Source organism: Pungitius pungitius, chromosome 12 (genome assembly GCF_949316345.1).
Source record: "Pungitius pungitius chromosome 12, fPunPun2.1, whole genome shotgun sequence".
Lineage (NCBI taxonomy): Eukaryota > Metazoa > Chordata > Actinopteri > Perciformes > Gasterosteidae > Pungitius > Pungitius pungitius.
This window is the reverse complement of record NC_084911.1, coordinates 11,431,993-11,450,543: the sequence shown is the minus strand read 5'-3', so window position 1 is coordinate 11,450,543 and position 18,551 is coordinate 11,431,993. Positions and strand designations below refer to the sequence as shown.

At 44.6% G+C, this 18,551-nt stretch overlaps 1 protein-coding gene across 1 annotated transcript; it reads right to left on the bottom strand.

The window, feature by feature from the left end:
• Nucleotides 1–1,230: 1,230 nt before the first annotated feature.
• Nucleotides 1,231–3,137, bottom strand: hsd17b1 (hydroxysteroid (17-beta) dehydrogenase 1). The gene is made up of 6 exons (XM_037477593.2): nt 2,982–3,137; nt 2,675–2,836; nt 2,404–2,583; nt 2,166–2,259; nt 1,895–2,078; nt 1,231–1,388 (listed from the first exon to the last, which is right to left on the bottom strand). Exons 1-6 carry the CDS (start codon nt 3,076–3,078, stop codon nt 1,233–1,235), a joined length of 873 nt encoding a protein of 290 aa, XP_037333490.1. The 5' UTR covers nt 3,079–3,137; the 3' UTR covers nt 1,231–1,232.
• Between the last annotated feature and the right edge of the window lie 15,414 nt (nt 3,138–18,551).

Sequence of the window (18,551 nt, the reverse complement as noted above, 5' to 3'; positions counted from 1 at the left end):
CATGATTTCTAATTAAAACAGTTAAACGTCATACGTACAATAAGTCAACCAATCTAAATTCTTACTCTGAGAGTGATAATATACTGACACTGTTGTCTCCACAAAAAATAGTTATGTTATGTAAAAATAGTTGTGTAAATTCATGTTAGTGGAAAATCTGTCAATTATGATAGATATGATAGATAGAATTACGTGATTGCATCTCTGAAAATATTTGACTCATGGGTTGACGTAGCTTTGATAGGTCTCGACCAAAGTTGAATATGCAAGCACATGACTCTTGGACTTTAGTGCTTCAGAGTAATCAAGATCATTTACAATCAAATTAACTGCGTAAAGCTGAGTAACAATTCTAGCAACAGCAATAGGCTAAATGAAATTTTTTACATCACGATAGTAAATTACATTTCATTTGAATACATCACCTTTTAACTCCCCTGTTGTGCATAATACTGCAGGATTTAAGAGGCATTTAATATACCACAGTCCAAACAGTAAATGCAGGTTTCATTTCAGGAGTTTCAGACTGTAATAAAAGGCACTTGATTAGGGTGGAATTTAAGAACCTCAGACATGACATCAAAAACCAGAACTACTATGTGTAGCCATAGAATCCACAATTAATACAGGTAATAAAAGAACATTACAATACACAGGTCGTGGCTGCTGTTCCACATGGAAATGGTTTACTTTTATACACTTTCACCCCTCAAAAGCCAAACTGATGGAGCTAGACTTCCTCTTAACGACATTTCTTGACTCACTTATGCCTCAAGATTTTTTTGAAGGAAAATGGCTCAACACAAGAACAAAATGAATAAGGGAGTTGTATTTGTTGCATGAGGGAGCTATAACAAAATGAAAGACAATACTTGGTGGGAACCTGCCAAGAAGCTCCTCGATCCTTTTGAACATATGCCAACTAGTGTGGCAAGAACAGTGTCAAAAGATAAGAACCCTTTGTCCAATATCTTTCAACCAACTGGAAAATGATCTATTGTCACTTTGTGACAAGGAGCATTACTTTAGATAACCGACATACAAAAATAGAAGCATGGAGGCACTCCAAGTGAACTTTACTGAACTCACTAAACCAAACCCTGAGAGAAACCAGTGAGTCACGATGTGTTAACCTCATTCCGGAAAATAGTAACTGGAATAGTACAAATGTTGACCTGTTCACACTAAGAAAGGGAAGAGCAAGCTGCAGCTAGATTGAAAACAAAGACAAATTATTGTTCCTCAGCTGAGAACATGATTTTGCTCAAAGCACTGATGTACCGCGAGCCATCTGGATCTGTGACCTTCAGTTTGATGAGAGGTGGCACCCCTCCCCCGGTGAAGTATCTGAAAGACGGGCTGGCTGACCGGATCGCCTCCAAAAACACCTTGGGGACAAAAACAAACATACCAAAGGTCAAATGTTGCACTGCTTGTTCATTGACACACCAACTTGTCAAATTGCTGTGATTAACTCAAAGTTTCTGATCCTCCTTAAATGTAGCTAAAGCTCTATGGTGAAAGTGTCAAAAATTGTATTGTATTTCTAGAAAAAAAAAATCATATTGAACACACTTTGAGAATGAAAGTTCTAAATATACAGACCATATAATCTTTTAAGGTGCTTTTAAAAGGTTTCAAAAAGGAAAGATTTAGCGTTTATGAAATGTAATGCAGCCATGATCTAGAAGAAGTAGTTAGAGATGTAAGCCATGACTTTACTATTAACTATTTTCGGCATTGTGTGCATTTTGTATTTTCTATTCATGGAATCTCACACACTTTTATTTGCACTTTTTCCTACGACAACAACCGTTTCACAACGACAACTTTCCTCTGTACTAATCGAGCTCTGTACAAGTCGATCTTATCTTTCTTATCTATCTTATCAAACCTTCACAATGTCCTCAGTGTCCTGAGCTGCGTTTTGGAAAACAGAGCCGCAGTGCTGCAGGTATTTCTCATAGAGGCTGAGGGTGAGCCCGTCGACCTGCTGGAGAGACGAATCACCCAGCTCGGCCCTCTGCAGGTTTACGAGGAAGTCGGTGTTGACCGGACCGCACTCGATGAGGCTCACGCTGCGGGTTGAGGCACAGGCAAGTATATTTTGGTCAACAGCTGCTGAACTGAGGGAAAGAAGGCGCATAAACGTGTAAAAACCTCACTGGATGTTGAAGTGTTGCAAGAGGACAGCCAAGCTCTCACAAGCTCCCTCTATTGCAAATTTGCTGGCGCAGTACACTTCATTGAAGGGGAGACCTGCAAGAGACCGAGAAGCGGGAAGATGGTTTGTTTTGGCAACTTCTTGCACTGCAGCGATTTATCTATGGGATTCCTGCGGGATCATTCGGGAAGCTGCGCGCGTGGCGTCCAGCGATTCTGCAACGCTGCGCTCGAACTCACCTTGAAGCCCTCCGGTGCTCCCGGTGACCAGAATGCGGCCTCGGCCCTGAGCCTTCATGCCCGGCAGGAAAGCCTGGATGGCCTGGATGGTACCGAAGAGGTTGACCTCTAGGATCTGCTTCATCGAGTCCAGGGACTGCGCCTCCAGCGGCCCCATCAACCCCACTCCGGCATTACACACTGTGAGCAGCCAGGACGAGCACGTTAACACACACACACACACACACACACATTGGAATCTCAGTGAGAGGGCGCCGACACAGGAGCATACCCAGAATGTCCACCCGTTTCTCCACAACCCTGTCCCTCGCATCCAGGATGGACTGCCGGACGGTGACGTCCATCTGGAGTATGTCCAAGGTGTCCTTGTGCAGGCTTTTCACACACTCTAACAAACGCTCCTTCTTGGCCAGGTTCCTCATGGTGGCGTACACTACACAGAAAGCACGTCTTGAAGATGTTTCGCCTTTAATAGCTTTCATTAGCTTTTCAGCGCATGCAGCATAGAACATGTGAACAGCTGCTCCACACGCAGTGCGGACATAAGGAAAGAAACAAAAGCCAGAGGTAGCGGTTACCTTTGAATGCCTTGTCGGGGTCGGAGGCCAACCGGACAGCCAGGCTGAGGCCGATTCCCGAGGAGCAGCCTGTGATCAGCACCACCTTCTTGTCCATGGAGCCACCAAGTGTCTGCTTCAGGGACGAGCAGCTGGAGCGCGGGGAATGAGATGGAGAGCCATGAGGAAGCTCTGCTTCTCTGTGTTTTCACATATTTCCCTATCACAAGGCCAGTTAACCCTAAACATTTTATCTGCCACCTGGAGTCCTCCCATCTTTTCACATGTCCTTGTTGGTGCAGTGGATTTTGTTTTTCTATTGAGACGCGTGGGAAACATCAGTGCCATGCTGCCACGGTGGGGGGGGGGGGCTTGAGTCTACTTCCCGCAACATAAATGCTCGATGGCGAGAGTGAAATGTTTTTGTTTTTTGGAGGAGTTGAGAAGCCGACTTATTTTAACACGGCTTTTAGTTCAGAAACATCTGGTACATCATGCACTAATTTAAATTTCACCACGTCTAAGCACCAGGAGGCAGCAAAGCGTCATGCTAGCATGACAGCACAATGGGTTTGAGCTGAAGGGGGTCATGAGGACCATTTTCATAAAATCTCAGATTTGGATACTTTGCATCCTTTATCCAAGCATAGAAGGGAAATTATTATCTTGGGTTTACCTCACCTCAAGAGTTGTTATTGGCTGATGCCTTTATTAAATTTCTCATGCAGGTGTAATCGTAGTGCTGCTATCAATCAGAGCATGATTTTTTATTCCAATAAATTACAAATCTTGCTGTTCAGAAGTTGATAGATATCATCTAATCCAGTGGTTCTCAACCTTTTTTTAGCGATCTACCCCCTAAGAAATATTTCTTTCAGCCGAGAACCCCAAAAACCTCAAAAGGATTATTGAATGGATGGTCATTCTTGTGCCTTCACATAGCGCAAGGGGTACACGTACCCCCATTTGAGAACCACTCTGGTCTATAGAAATAAGCATATTTATTTCCAACTTTTTTGCAAATACTTTTTTAATGATATATTTTACAGTTATTCATTAGTGGTGAAGCGGACCTTTCCATTGATGTTACCTTAGCGAGAGGAAACTAGGAGTAAACTTGACCCGTTTCACATTAATGTTAATCAGCATGTATCCATAATGCAAGATCGTGGTGGTGAGTGTCAAACACGTTTTGTCACTATTTGATGTCATTATATGCAGTTTTCACTTGGTGGCGTCAACCCCTCAAACAAACAAAACAATTCATCCATCAGAACTTGTGTTACGTCCAGTAGAACCATAGACTGACATTGCATCTGATCAAAAGGTTTCAAAATGAACAGTGCTGTGTTTCGATGAATTCTCAGGAAATATACCAGATAGAATGTTAAATAAGAATGTGACATTTGACTTAATCCACGTCACAGTCCTCTCCTATCTTCATCTTCTCGTATGCGCTGTTCCCTTGTTTCTGCATTTAAACTAAATTCTGTCGCACGTGCATATTTCTACAGCTGCGCTTTGGACCGCTTTGGTCAAAAGAACTTGCATATTTGTGCAACATTTCAGCAGCCCCATTTTAAAGAATTTCTATTGCTTATGAGAGCAAATCAAGTAGGAATTTCCTGCCATTTAGCTGCGTTCCTCCTCTGGAGATGGCATCAGCTTGGCTGCTGTCCCAGAGTCTGTGGGACAGATAACAGCAGGGCCTTGAACCTCTCTCAAATATCTACGACTCCCATGCATTGTTCAAAATCTTGAACTGTCCGACCTCAGACGTTACTGAGTTTGAGCTGCTTTTACGGTATCCTATGTGCACCCATCTTTTTATTTTTCACTAAAACCTTACCCAAGGTCCCCGAGACTTGTACCGCATGTACATATGTCGAATTGTTATGGTTTTAGGATAAGTGATGAGGCACGTTTATGTTGCTTTAACTGCAGTAACAAAACTCATTTTCTTTCCTCTCCCTAAACCACTAACCTAAGACACTTGGAAGTCCCGGCTACACCTCCTCTATTAGATTTCTCTGCATCCATCCGGGCAGGATACTGCAGGCTTTGGCTCACAGTCAGTAGGGAGCTTGCTCCTACATGTGTCCATCGTCTCCCCGTGGCCCTGCAATTACCAAGAGGAGGACGACTAGGGAGGTGCACAGTGGTCTGGGAAAGCTTTTAAAACACCTCCTGGACAAGATTGGCCGACAAAACCCAAATGCAAACAGACTTCTGAAGACCTTGCATCCCACATGCACAGCTGTGTGTGATTTTGGGAGAGAAAGTGTTTTCCTGGAATCTTTTGGATATGCATGAGGCAGAGGGAGTCACGGACTCTGCCCTGTGACTGCAGTGCCAAAAGCAAATAAGATAGCTGCTACTGCTTCATAACAGCTCTCCAGTGTCTGCTCCGGGTCGTGTGCTCTCCCTCTGCAGGGCCGCGCCGTGGAAGTCGCAGCGGGGCCGTGCTATTGCAGGACAGACACAGGCAACGAGTGCACGGTGCAGACACGGTGCAAGGTGTGCACGACAGGATGTCCCGTGTGACAGTGGCAAGCAGAAGTGAAACAGCAGAAGATGTGGTGAAGCTGAAATGCAAATCTTTTCTCAGGGTTAATGCCTGCATGCCTTTTTATAGGTACAAGATGAACAGGTTTACGGGCTCTTTGAGGGCGATGGCATCACATAACATCTTCTTTATCTAGAAAGAGGTCCATCATTCTTGTTATCAGCCAATACCGGCCAAGGTTAGAGAGGTAGGGAGCGCACCCTTTGATGCAGAGGATAAATTGAAAATAAATCTCCTCATTGACTTCAGAATAACACACAGACTATGTCTTATCTGAACCTGAAGTATTTAGTATGCGCTACAGCATCTTGTAATGTAGACAACACAATTTCCACTAGATTTCTTAGTGATGAAGGGTGTAAAAAAATCGCAACTGTAAGCTAAAAGTGCATTGAATCCCTTCCCAAAATGAAAGCAAATGCCTCAAGGTTTTGCTTGAAATTGTTGTTTGAAAGCGAAAATATGCTGCAGATAACAATATGATATAGGACGACTAAAATGTAATGTTTGGATTCATGAATGTGACCCACTGTTCACATCATCAAATGAATCCCTCTCCGTCATTCAGAGAAGTTTGTGGACTCAATAGATTTTATGATTATAAATATGCGTCTGATGAACTTGAGTTAATGTGTCGGTGACCTTTTCTTGCCTCTCTTCATTTAAAATTTGTCTTTTCAACTATATTTCGTCTTTTCAACTATATTTCGTCAAACCCTGTCTCTTTTGCATTTTTACCCTCATTTACATACTCTCCAGACCTCATACCCCTCTTTTGCATGTGTGCATGTGTGTAGCTCTATGCTCACTGGGATGGTAAATGTCCAAAGTGGACTGTTTGAATAAAGATATTTGCTTATGTATGCTGCAGTTGGACATAGCATTCTTATACCAGATGTTGCATGGATATGTGGTAAAAAAAAAAAAAAATGAAACATATCCAGCCTCCAGGGCGGCAGGGACCAAAATAATTCCCTCCTCCGAGAATTGAATCCTGGATGATAAAAACGCAAATCAAAGAGCTGTGACATAAGGTACTTTTGAATCACCCCCTGATGAGAGATGTGGCAAATTACAGCTTTAGTTTAATAAAAAGGGTGTAGAGAGAGCCTGAGAAATGCAACGAGGCAACATTGTATGAAGTGGGATGGTAAAATAATTAGGGCGGCAACAGGAGAGGATGTATTGAAAGTATAACCTCACCAAACCGCGCGTTTTAAATGTAAAATATATGTAATAAAATGTCTCTTTACTTTGACGAGCTATAACTATTTATTATCTCCCCGGTCGTTGTAGAAGGATACTTCTTCCTTATTGTCATTAAGAGAAATGCAATCCGTCTAAATCTGTTAGTGACAAAAAAGCTGCAGGACCATCATTTTATAGTGTCCCACAAAGACGGATATGCAACAAATCCTGCTTGGTCATTGATATCTCAAGTGCAACAACATCACAGTCTCGAACTGGGCCAGAGCAAGGGGGGTTCATCCGTGAGCAAGGTCAAAGGTCACTCAAGTCAGGTTGTGTTTTTACGCACGCGTGTTTGCCAGAGTCAGTTGACAGACGGGATGCGGGGTTAATGGTTGCCTGCTGGACATGTAGCCGTCACGCCGGCTCTATCCCTCAGGTCCACCGCCTGACCTGCCGGGGTTCACATTCCACAGGCCCCGTTTGTGTACCAAAACCTCGCAGCTCCAGGAAGTTGCCATGATTGTGTCATGGGAAACTGCCCCTCTGTCTTGAGTCAACCGCTCTACGCATTCTTTCTCCTCGTTTCGATTGGGGACATCCTGTTCCTGCTCCTTTCTCGGCACTCAGGCACTCGATCCTGACCGGAGGCTGGAACCGACTGCATTTAGCTCAGAGCGCTGATGTTGTAATCATGGCTGGAGCCGGAGGTCAGCGCGTGACAGTTCCAGTGCATGTGCATTCCCCCTGCAGCTGCACCATTGTGGTGACTTTTGTTCGGTCCGCCGGCACAAAGGTGTGTTTGAAACATATCTGAGATACGTATCGGGGGCCTGTTCCGCTGCAAGATGCAGCTGGTTAGAGAACAAATACGGGAAAGTTCAGATGTTATCAGCAGAGGTTCGTCGGGTAAAATGCTCCGGCCGAGAGGATTAAGTTAGAGACGGCAGCGGTGGCAAAGCGCAGCTTCAGGGGCTCAATGTTTGGATCCCAATGGAGAGGAAGCGTCGAAACTCAGAACTTTACCTCGATAGAAATGCGAATATCGTGTGGCTGTACGATTACATTTCTCTTTACTGTGAAATTGTCCAATCACACACATTCCAATGTTTTATATCTTCTTCCCTGACTCCCCGTTTCGTTGCTCCAGGCGCAGCAGGTGGAGGCTGCCAGCCACTGCACGCATCAGTACCCCACCTGTGATGTGGTGGAATGAAGAGATGAGTGGTGTGTCAGGGCACGGCAAGTGACTCACTTATGCTGGTATTTACCAGCAGTCACGTAAAAACAGTAAAGTAAATACCGGCATGTTTTGGCCACTGACACCGTGCATGGTTCTCACGACCAAACGCCCCCTTCTCATCTTTCTGTGTTTTCACCGTCTCTCTCTCTCTCTCATATTCCTGAATTGGAAATGATGCTTTCCTTTGCACATTCTTGCCTTTTTAAGACACAAAAAACATTCTCCGCCCACCACCTGGTTACCAGGATACCCTCTGTTTACATCAGGGTCAACTGTCACTGTATAGACAAAACACGAGGCATTGTGTGAGCACGCATGCCACTAAGTGACCAGACCAGACCTTTTCCACAGACATAAACCACATCACATGTTGAAATGAAAACATTTGCATTTTTTTTTTTGCATTTTGGATTTTGCAATCACGCAATGCGTCAATAGTGTCTCTCTTTTGCTGAAGCTCTTTCCTCATGACAAGAGGCTCTCAGATGCTGGCTCCCCCACGACAGGAGACTACGGTGCTCGGCCCGCCGGGAAGAGCAGCGGTCAGGCCCTAAGTAATGAAGTCATGAGCTAACATTTGCCCAAGCATCTGCATCGTTGCTGTTTTCTTTTGTTTTCTGCCGCTCCAGGATACCCCACCTATTTCACCGGCTTGCATAAGCGCGCAGTTCAAAGGAAGCGGCAGTGAAAGCTTGCCAGGCAGCCTGTCAATAGATGTCTTCTCGAGAAAAGAACACGAACACAACGCATGTCATCCGGCACCATAGCACAGTCTTTATTAGCACAGCACTCGACTTCAGTTCCCAGGAGCCAAGAACACAATGACCTAACATTTTACACCTGTGGCACGCGATCCTGCTGGACGCCCATCCCCGTCTCCCCAGTTAATCCTCGTGATTACTTCAACTCTCACACTCCTGAATAGAAAGAAATGTCACCTGCCGTCATTTCTGACATAGCTGTCCCCGGTTGGTCATTGTTTTTCCCCCCATTGTGGCGTTCTCATTGGTAGCCTCCGTTTCTGTTTGTGCTATGTTTAAAAACAAGAACTCAATGCACTGTTATAAAAACAATATATAAAAAAAATGTCCTTTCAGTTTCTGGGTGACATGTTGGCTTAATAATAATAATAATAATAAAAATAACCACAGGACATTTTTGTAGCAGAACGTCACGTGGTAATAACTGACATTGTTTACATTGTTCAATTTGAAATACATTTTTATAGTTTTTTTCTGATGCCAATTCTTCAGACCTCTGATGTCATGCCTTCTCTACTACATTACGTTTGAACAGGTTATTTTTATTTGTCTGTTAATTTTTCTTCTGAAGCTGGGAGGTTGACATTTTATACCTGGTTCTTTGAGTTTTAACTTTGACACAACTTCAAATTCCCCTTCAATGTTTGGTCCAAAAACAGAAAAGTGCTAATCATACAGTCAGATGACATAAGTTCTCATATAAATATCAAATTAAAGACAAGATTAATACGCCTCTTCAAATCTAAAATCTACTTTTTGGCTCCCTTCTCACTAAAAGGGAGTAATTTATTATCCAAACTTTATTTTCCAAATAAACAGTGGATCATGTTATTTCTCTCCGCAGGCTCCCGAAACCGGCCACAGATGCAGATAGAAAACATTCCATCCGGGTCTTATCGCTTCTCGACATCATTTCCTTCACATCAAATTACCGAGACCAGGAGCCAAGTCCTTAAAGTGCACTTGTGCTTACTGTAAATGGTGCTACGTGCTAATCACACATCGCTCCCCCCTTTGTAATGTCAGTGGCCCTTCATTTTATCACTAATGTCCATCGGTCTTCCTCCTCTTGGACCATTAATCTGTCCTCTGACGGACTGAGATAGAAGAGGTCACGGTGACACGCTGGCGAATGTCTCAGAGACCCTTGGACAGCAGTAGAGTTTACGAGATGACAGAGCAAAGGTCAATAAAAAGCTCTGTGAAAACCTGCCGTCCTGCACGATCCCTCCGGTACAAGTCTTCCAGCAGCTTAGTAAATATTATATCAGACCTTTTTCGGCCTATAATTTGGGTTTAAGCAGACGCTCTGCGGTTGAAGCGTATAACGTTAGTGGAGGAGAGAAGCCCAGACGCACGACCATTAGACGCTGGTTACATAAGAGGTGTTTTTCTTTTTTTTCCTGGCTTCTCCTAACCAAGTTGAATTTAAGGAGTTGCATGGCATCACAGTCTAATATAAGTAATATGATAAGCAGATGGGCCAGTTTGACTCTCAATAGCGTTGTAGCTCGTATGGTTTGCACTAATCAAGCCTAATGACCTCACCTCCACATTCCTCACCTGTTTACTGCTCATTCTGGGAAGGTGAAAGGATTAGTGTGTCTGAACACATGCCGTCCACGCCCTTCCACTTACAGTGAAACTGAGACAGTCAAATAACATTTTTCTCTCTGGACATGTGAGGTATGTCAGTGTGCTTTGTCACTTAAGGTGTAGGCTACTTTACACAGTGTTTATACGTTATAACAAACAACTTCAATAGAGTAAAAAGAAATCATCTTAATGTTTTTTTTAAGGCTTTTAAGGCTTGTGACCGTTTGACCATTTAACTTCTGCCCTTACTCATTTTCTTTAGTCAAAGTGATGCAGAAATACTCAATAACAAGTAAAAGTTCTTCACGACTGCGGTGATGTCGGCTAAACGTACTTTAAGTCTCAGTATTTTCCCTGCATGGTGCTCCATGTGGAGATGGCTTGACTTACGTTACACAGTTATGTGGTTTAGAGAAGTGGTTCCCAACCTAAAAGGGTCTGGCCCCTTAAACATGTCACAAGATATATTTGAGGTTATGTGATGATTAATGGAAAAGGAAAGAAGGAAAACTGGTAGAACTGCTAAAAAAAACAAAAAACCAGAGAGCCCAACCAGACAGATGGTTTGTTTGGAAAGCACTAGTTTCATCTTCATCAATGTGGTGTTTTTATGTTACATCTCACTTTGTAAAGTTATTATTAGACTAGATCAAGACTTCACATTCCCTTTTAGTTTATTTAGTGGTATCAGGATGTAATACTTCTGCTGACAAACACTGTTTGTTTCTGTAAGAAAATCCTTTTATGATGATAAAAAAAAGATATGTGGAAAAGTATTTTTCTGGGACTTTAAGCGTCTAGCAGCATTAAGGATACACACCTCTGGGCCTCATCATTGAAAGCTTTTCACTGATTTAATTCACAAATGGTCTTGGCTGTCTAAGTCTCACAGTCCACTCAGCCGGATCACATGACTGATGTGTCTCTGGCCTCTTTGATCAGGGCCTCGGATCACATACTGCAGCGGACATGTGCTGTTCTCCTCATTAACGTTCAACTTTAAAAGACCAAGGGGAAATGACATCAAAGGTGCTGGAGAACTCTTAAAATGAGCGAGATGTCAGACTGGATTTGGGGTATTCTCCTTAGCATCGGAGCTTTTCTTGTTTCCTTTGCTTGATCGTAAAATCATCTTTACGCAGTGATGAGAAAATCACATCTCATCCAGAATGATGGTCTTTGAACTAGAGCTTTATTTAAACAGCATTTCTTTAGTAATGAAGACATGCTGCCCGTCTGTAAGAATCACGACCACAGTGTCTTCATGTAAAAAAAAAAAAAAGGCCTCGATGTGGGTTAAACAATGAAGAGATCTGTAGTCTCAATATGATTCATCCATCGTTACAGTCTGAGTCTCGTCTGGTTTAACATTGATGTGGCAGCAGATTCCTCCGGTCTGGCTTTGCGTTAGAGGGGAGGGGGTTGGGGGGGCCGGGGGGGGGATTCCTCGAGTTCCAGCATCCGGGTGCTGCATTCCTGCCGTCCCTGCACATTGCCATCGCAACGCTCATGAGACCCGGCACAGCTCGGCGGTGGCAGACAGAGTCGCTTCCTGTCCACTGTGGCTGGAGTGAGGGGTGTGAGAAACGTGCTGGCTGAGCTCGGGGGGGTCACTGCCGCAGCGAGGCAGCAAACAACCCCGTCCCACAGAGACGACGGTCCGCTCTCCAGCGGACTCCGTGGAACCAGATGTGAGACAAAGGAGCGATTCAGCGTCCGTTAACACAAGGAGGCCTGTCAATAAGTAATAATATGAATGAAGACAAAGATGTAGAGGCGTTGTGACCCAATACGTGAATTCCCAACTCTAGTTGCAGACATCGTTAATCCGACAGTCAGAATCTCAGACAAACAGTTGTAATTGATCCGTGGGAAGGTAGAATCTAACCGATGGGGCCTTAGACTTTGTTGGCAGGGTCTCTGGGTTTTGATTCAGAGGACGGCCTCGCTGCAGCGGGTGTCACGGAGCCACAGACGTTGGGCCAGAGGCCGGTGATGGACTGGGTTTCATGTTCACATTGAGCTTGAGGAAAAGAGCTGTAGACTACTGTAAACTGCACAGCCCTCCAGCTTTTCATCATTTCCGAGTTCGGAGTTTGATTCATCGGCAGCTGGTCGGATTTGTGATCCGAGGGGTGTGAGGAAGAGGGCAGTTTTAACAGAGAGGCCTGGAGGGACGCATGAACTGCGTGAGCTATAAGTCACAGCCGTTAGGTGCTCGGCTACCAAACCAGCGGAGACAGACACGTATGAGTGTGCACTTAAGTCTAGGTGTCTCCTTGGGAGGTCCCGCAAGGATAAAAGCAAAATAACAAAATAAAGTAGGAACAGAACTGAAATTATGGGAGGGAATGAGCTGCCGGATTCTTGTTTGGGATCATGGGGTGTGCTCGATGTGGCCTCTTGATTTACTGAAGAGGTATTTTTTTGAGTAAATACGAACAAAGTGAATACGAGTGCTATATTGTGAAATAGTGCAGCTATTATGTATCATTTCTTTCTGATTTTGGTGAATCACCATTATTGAAGAGGTCCTCAATTATAGTTCTTTCATAACCATGGCTATACATGTTAAATACAGTTGCAAGAAATCCACCTACTATCTAAAAATGACAATTGGCAGTTTTATGTCCTCCACATATTGCACATGAGCGGTTGCCAGGTTGTTTCTAGGATTTTAAGCTAAGCTAACCGGCTACAGGCTGCAGGGGAGAGATGTGAGTGCTTCCCAATCTTCTCATCCCAAAATGTCAAACTGTTCTTTAATGCAGAAAGACAACAAGCATTACGCGGTGCACCTGTTCACAGTATGAATTAGAGTGGACAGTGCCTCCAACAAGAGAAGGTTATAACCTTCGCCTGACATTTGACCCGAACCCCCCCCTCAACTCATCCCTAATGCGAGTCACAATGGGCCACATAGTGGCAGAGGAAGCTGCCTGCTGATTGCAAGCACAAAACCCCCCCACAAAAACACACAAACACAGTCAAACGCAAATCACACGTATGCAAAAGCACACTCACACACACATATCTTCAGGTCTGGAGTGAACTGGTAAATTTAGCATTGATTGATAGACAGTAATACATCGCATGAAAACCTTTGACCTTTTAGTTCATAAAAACCTTTGCAACCCGTGTGGTTTTTCCCTCACAAAAACATGACTCTTTCTATATTTCAGTTCGGCCTGTTTGGATTGTAGTTGTCCACCTTATTTTAAGTTGAGAGCTTTTCATAAACCCCAAACCACAAAGCTCCCCGAAATGGCCTTGTGGTGGTACAGATAAAAGGCCGAGGATAGCCTCTTTAAGGATCTACTTGGCTATGGTCTGAAAGCAAACTCCTCCTTCCACACGCACACACATTACGTCCTCAAGGGAATAACAGTCTTTACAGCATTTGAAGTCATTAAACTCTAAAGCCAGATAGGTGTTTTATCTGATCATTAACTTAAAAACAAAACATGACTGGCTAAAGAGCTGCATAGTTTATATTCTTACATATCAAATATTTTACTTATATCTCAGCTTGTCACCAGTTGATGACATGGCATTGCAGATGGGATGTGCGTGTGCAGCTTGTTGCACTGTCACCACGGCTACGCAAACAAAAACAGAGCACCCGAGCAGCACGCGTCAGCAGGTAGTCATTAGTAGTTAGCGTGACCTTCGACCCCTGCCACGCCTCAGATGACATATGGTCGGGTCTACCTGCTGTTGCTGGAGTCCCCGGACTGTGTCCTCCAGTGTGATGCAAACGCAGTGGGCTGCAGCGCATTGACGGAAGGTGCCAGTTTAAGTACAAAACATTAGTGCAGCTTATTTAAAATCCGTCAACATTTTGTTCACCTAGATGTATCGCGTGTCTCGGCGCATTCCTTCCATGAAACAAACCCCCTTTTAAAAGATAATCAGGAAATTCCCTTAGCAAGAGCCAGCCACAACAAATAGAATGGAAATGCGAGTAAAGCATTCATCTTGTGATTGGTTTTCTGTTGTCTTCACTACCCTTTTCGGGTTATCTTTTGTTTCTTGACTTGTTACTTTCTCACTGCTATATCTGTCTGCCAGACTAACACTACCCTGTTTCTTAATACTTACCAGTCGACCTCCTCCATCCTCCCATGCATGGCTGCCAATTGAAATGCATTTCTTTCCATTTTCTGTCCTGAGTCAGACATTCCAAATGGATTTCTCTGCTTCCCCATTTCCTCCGCTTCACATCTGATCCTTCTTCTACTCAGCCGACTGGCATGTCTCCTTCTGTTAGCCTCGTTCACATGCATGCCACCAACAGTATATTCTTTCATGCTAGTTAATCTCACCATCTCAGAAAGGTGGGAAAAAGCTGAGATTCCTAGTATATTTAATTACTGTGGTCTTTACACGTTTTATTTTTGTCTGTCATTATTATGTCTTTACCTATTTAATTATTACTGTCGCTCTTGCTTTTTTACCATGTTTTTTTTGTTTTTTTTACCATCTTGTGTGCACTGTCCACTTTGCTGCCCTGATCCTGTGAATTTCTCCATCGTGGGACTAATAAAGAAATATCTCATCTTATCTGATCACCGGGAAATCTTGTTTATAACCATCATCCTGCAATTGCTGCTTATTTTCCGATGTCACTAAGCAACAACTGAGACAACAAGCAATTTGTTTTGGCAACCGACCCACACAAATGAGCTCATGATGGACGGCCACGGGTGCACGAGTGTGTTGGCCAGCGTTATTTCATCTGGCCCAAAAAGGTTTCAGCTAAAATTCCCCCAAGTGGATTTTGTCCGAATAACGCTGGTATGTGTGAGCATGGAGCGCATACAGTCAATTGAGCCGTGAAGGGCTACATGTTGTCTGTTGTTGGATGAGTGAGACAAAGATGTGGCTGTGCGGGGGAGGGGGGGGGGGGTGTAGACCGGAGACGGAGGCTGAACAGCTGAGAGCCCTTTCAGTTTCTAAGTTGGTCTGTCTGTCCGTGGTTTCGCCTGGCTGCATCTGTTAATGCCCACACCCCAATGGCATTCAGGGTGGTGCCACATCCAAATCTACACGCGGCTATTTTGGCCAATCTAGACATGCTTTGATGAGCCACTTGGAGAGTTCTTCCATGTGGAGTCATCGAGACAGAGCTCAACAACGTGGGTGCCTGTATACTGAGACAGATGGAAGGAGGATCTAACACGTGAACAAGAATAACTTGCACAAGTCTCACTAAATCACCCGGCGGATGGTAATTCTGTCGTTGTTTTTCACCTGTAGAAAAGCAGGCAGGCAACCACAATCCCTCTTGCCTTCACATGCACAGGGTTCTAGCGGACGTGTGTGCGCTCAGCCACAGTTCCTCCGGTCTCGGAGGTCACGTTGCAGGATGTGGCAACGCGTCTCCTCGGCTGCCTCTACCTGAGAGCTGCAGCTTTCATCCTTCCTCCTCCTGTGCCCAGCCGCCGCTCTACAACAACCCACACAGCGAGAAAACAAATCAGCCGCTACAACCAGGCAGGAAAGAAACAGGTGAAAAAAAGATTTATTTCATGTTTGTGGGAAGGAGAAAGATGTGCAGTTCACACTCAATATTTCCACTGCAATCAGCTGGTTTGCAAACACAAGCACACCCGTCGCCGAACTCTGGTCTTCCCCCGTGCATTCTTCTTCAACTTCATGTGAGTTTTTTTGTTTTGGTCAGCAGAGATGAACCAAAAAACAGATGTTCAAATTTGATTAACGCCCGGACCCTTTACTCTTTTGAAAATACTCACACACAGAAGGTGACTGACCTCCCTCCCGTTGGGGATTATTTTGAGCACGTGGTATAAAACACGGCTGTTGTTTTTAGCTGATTTGAAACATGCAGTCGGAAGTGTACTTCATACATGTGCGTTAGCCTGGAAGCAGGTGATTGACAAACAGGGCTGTAAGACAAATTAGATCAACAGAGGTTGAAAAACATGTTCACCAGCTAAATTTGTCATTATGTGCTCTGAGATTATAGATTTATTCTTTGGCAATTTTAAAATCCCTCTTTCAAATCCTCCTGCTTTGCCTCTGGGTGTTTCCCATGTGTGAGATTGTCCTGATGAGTTTCACCTGTTGCTAATTGGACCCCGCTGTCACCTGTCCCTCGCTGTCATCCTCCTGTCCCTGTCTATTTAGTCTCTGCGCCCTCCTTGGTCTCCAGTCTGTTTGCGTCGTTGCAGATCTTTCCATCCGGTCGCTCGGGCCTTAAGTTTCTTTTACTTAGAGTTGAGTTGCTCAAGCTGAAATTGCAAGTTCATCACCACCTGGTTGATACTATCTTTATTAAAAATCATTAAAAAAACGATTGTCCAAACATCATGGGGGTCTGTCTCTAAAGCCACTGTCCCATAAAAATGAAATGAAATCCAAATGGAGGCCACACACGGCTTCTCCTTCCGGCCTGTGTTGTCTTTAGATTACAAACAAGGCAATGAGATCTCAAGCCTATTCTGATGTCTTGTTTTCATCCCTCCTCCGGTGTTTTTCTCTGTTGAGGGAAGGATTAGGAACTGATCCTCAAATACCGCTCGCGCGTCAGCCCTGCATGTCATCCTGCTGTCCCGAATGACTTCCAGCACCGCCGTTTGGGAGCCCACTGGTCCTCCTCATCCTCAACCTCCTTCTCCTCCGGAGGTGTTTGTTCTTTCTGTCTTGACCACAGCAGTTGATGGGGCAGAAAATACCAGCAGCAGCATAGGGAGACAAGAGAAAGGGTTAAGACGCGGGGCGGTGTGTTAAGCATTCTAATCGGTTTTATGAGGTGCCAGAGCTTTGCCGCTCCATTCATGCTGCTTTCCACTGAGGTCACCGCAAACAGATTAAAGGCCGCGCCAGCGTGTGACCTAGGCTCGCCGCCATCGCCCCGCTGCTCGAATGATTTGTGGAGTTCACGAAAGCGTGACATCGTGTATTACGTCGGCCGACTGTCAGCCTTCCCTAACCCCGTGAGTGATAACAAACACGCAAGCGAGCGAGCAAATAAGTGTTTGTCAGTGCAGACATGCAGCTCTTTTTTTTGCCAAAGTATCAGTTGCTTGTTAATTACAAATTGCACAACCAAAAGAGGGCAAGGAACACTTATCGACTGAGGAGAGATTACCGAGTAGCTCTCTGAGTCTGAACCCGTTTATTACACAAAATCCTCTTTCTGCGTAAACAATGGTTTACAACTGAGAACCATAAACAGAGAATTTAGCAGGTTTGCAATCAGGCTCTGTAATGGTTTGGCATTTTGCAACGGTGCACACGCAGTCTTGTAAACAAGGCAAATTTCCTAAGGAAGTTGAATGGCTTTTTGATTCTCACGAAATGCTGCTCTGTTTGCTCAAAGCTACCGTCAGCAAGTGATCTCATTGGGAGATGGGGCAAAACGAGGGAAACCTGGGAGCGGAGGCAACGCAAGGGAATGCGAAAAAACATTTCATCAGGCAGAGCCTCAAAACACCATCAACCAACGGGGACACGCAACTCATCAGTGGGACGTTCGCTGGTGCCGGATGATGGCATGCCTCCTCAATCACAACCTCCCCTGTGCTGTAAGCGAGGGGTGGAAACAGGTCATTGTGTTCCTTCAAGTAGAAAGGAACCGTCTGGGATGTTATCAGTGGATCTTAACATCGCTGCACGGGCCTCCGAGCGGACTCATAAAGGCCCGGCAGCTCGTTTAACAGTATAGTGTCACAAGGTCAAGGGAAAAAGAAAAGAAAACAACACTTACATAATGAGACCCCCCCTCCCCACACCCCTTCTCTCTCTATCTCTCTCTTTTCTTTTACGCGCCCAAGGGCGACAAAAACGAGAGGAGAGAAAGGACATCTTTGAGAATGTGGACAAAAGACCGTCTGTCTCTGCCGCACATTTACCTAAGGGAGTCGTGAGAGAGCTTAATAGTGTGCATTGACCACGGCCTCCGCTTTATCGCAGAAGGCTTATGAACGTCTCTGCACTCCACAATCATAAATACAAACTCGGCAAAACATTAACACACAGCCCAGTACGCCAGTTAAAGCCATCGAATTACCTCTTTCGCATCAATCAAATCCATATCTGTCACACTTTTTTGGACCGGACCCAGCGAGAGCTATGTCTGCTGACCAAGTCATGACAAGACCTATTTGTTCCAGTGGCTCGGAGTGTTTGCGTTCCCCAGGTCACGGCTGAACTTCTCATATTTATGTTAGCCTAACTGGCGGCTGGCAGGCTAATTCGCTGGTATGTGTTTT

Coding starts and splice junctions, on each gene's coding strand:
- hsd17b1 (XM_037477593.2), bottom strand. CDS start 3,078: ATGGACAAGAAGGTGGTGCTGATCACAGGCTGCTCCTCGGGAATCGGC. Junction 2,260..2,403: donor GAGCACCGGAGGGCTTCAAG/GTGAGTTCGAGC, acceptor GGTCTCTTGCAG/GTCTCCCCTTCAATGAAGTG. Junction 1,389..1,894: donor ACACTGAGGACATTGTGAAG/GTTTGATAAGAT, acceptor TTTGTCCCCAAG/GTGTTTTTGGAGGCGATCCG.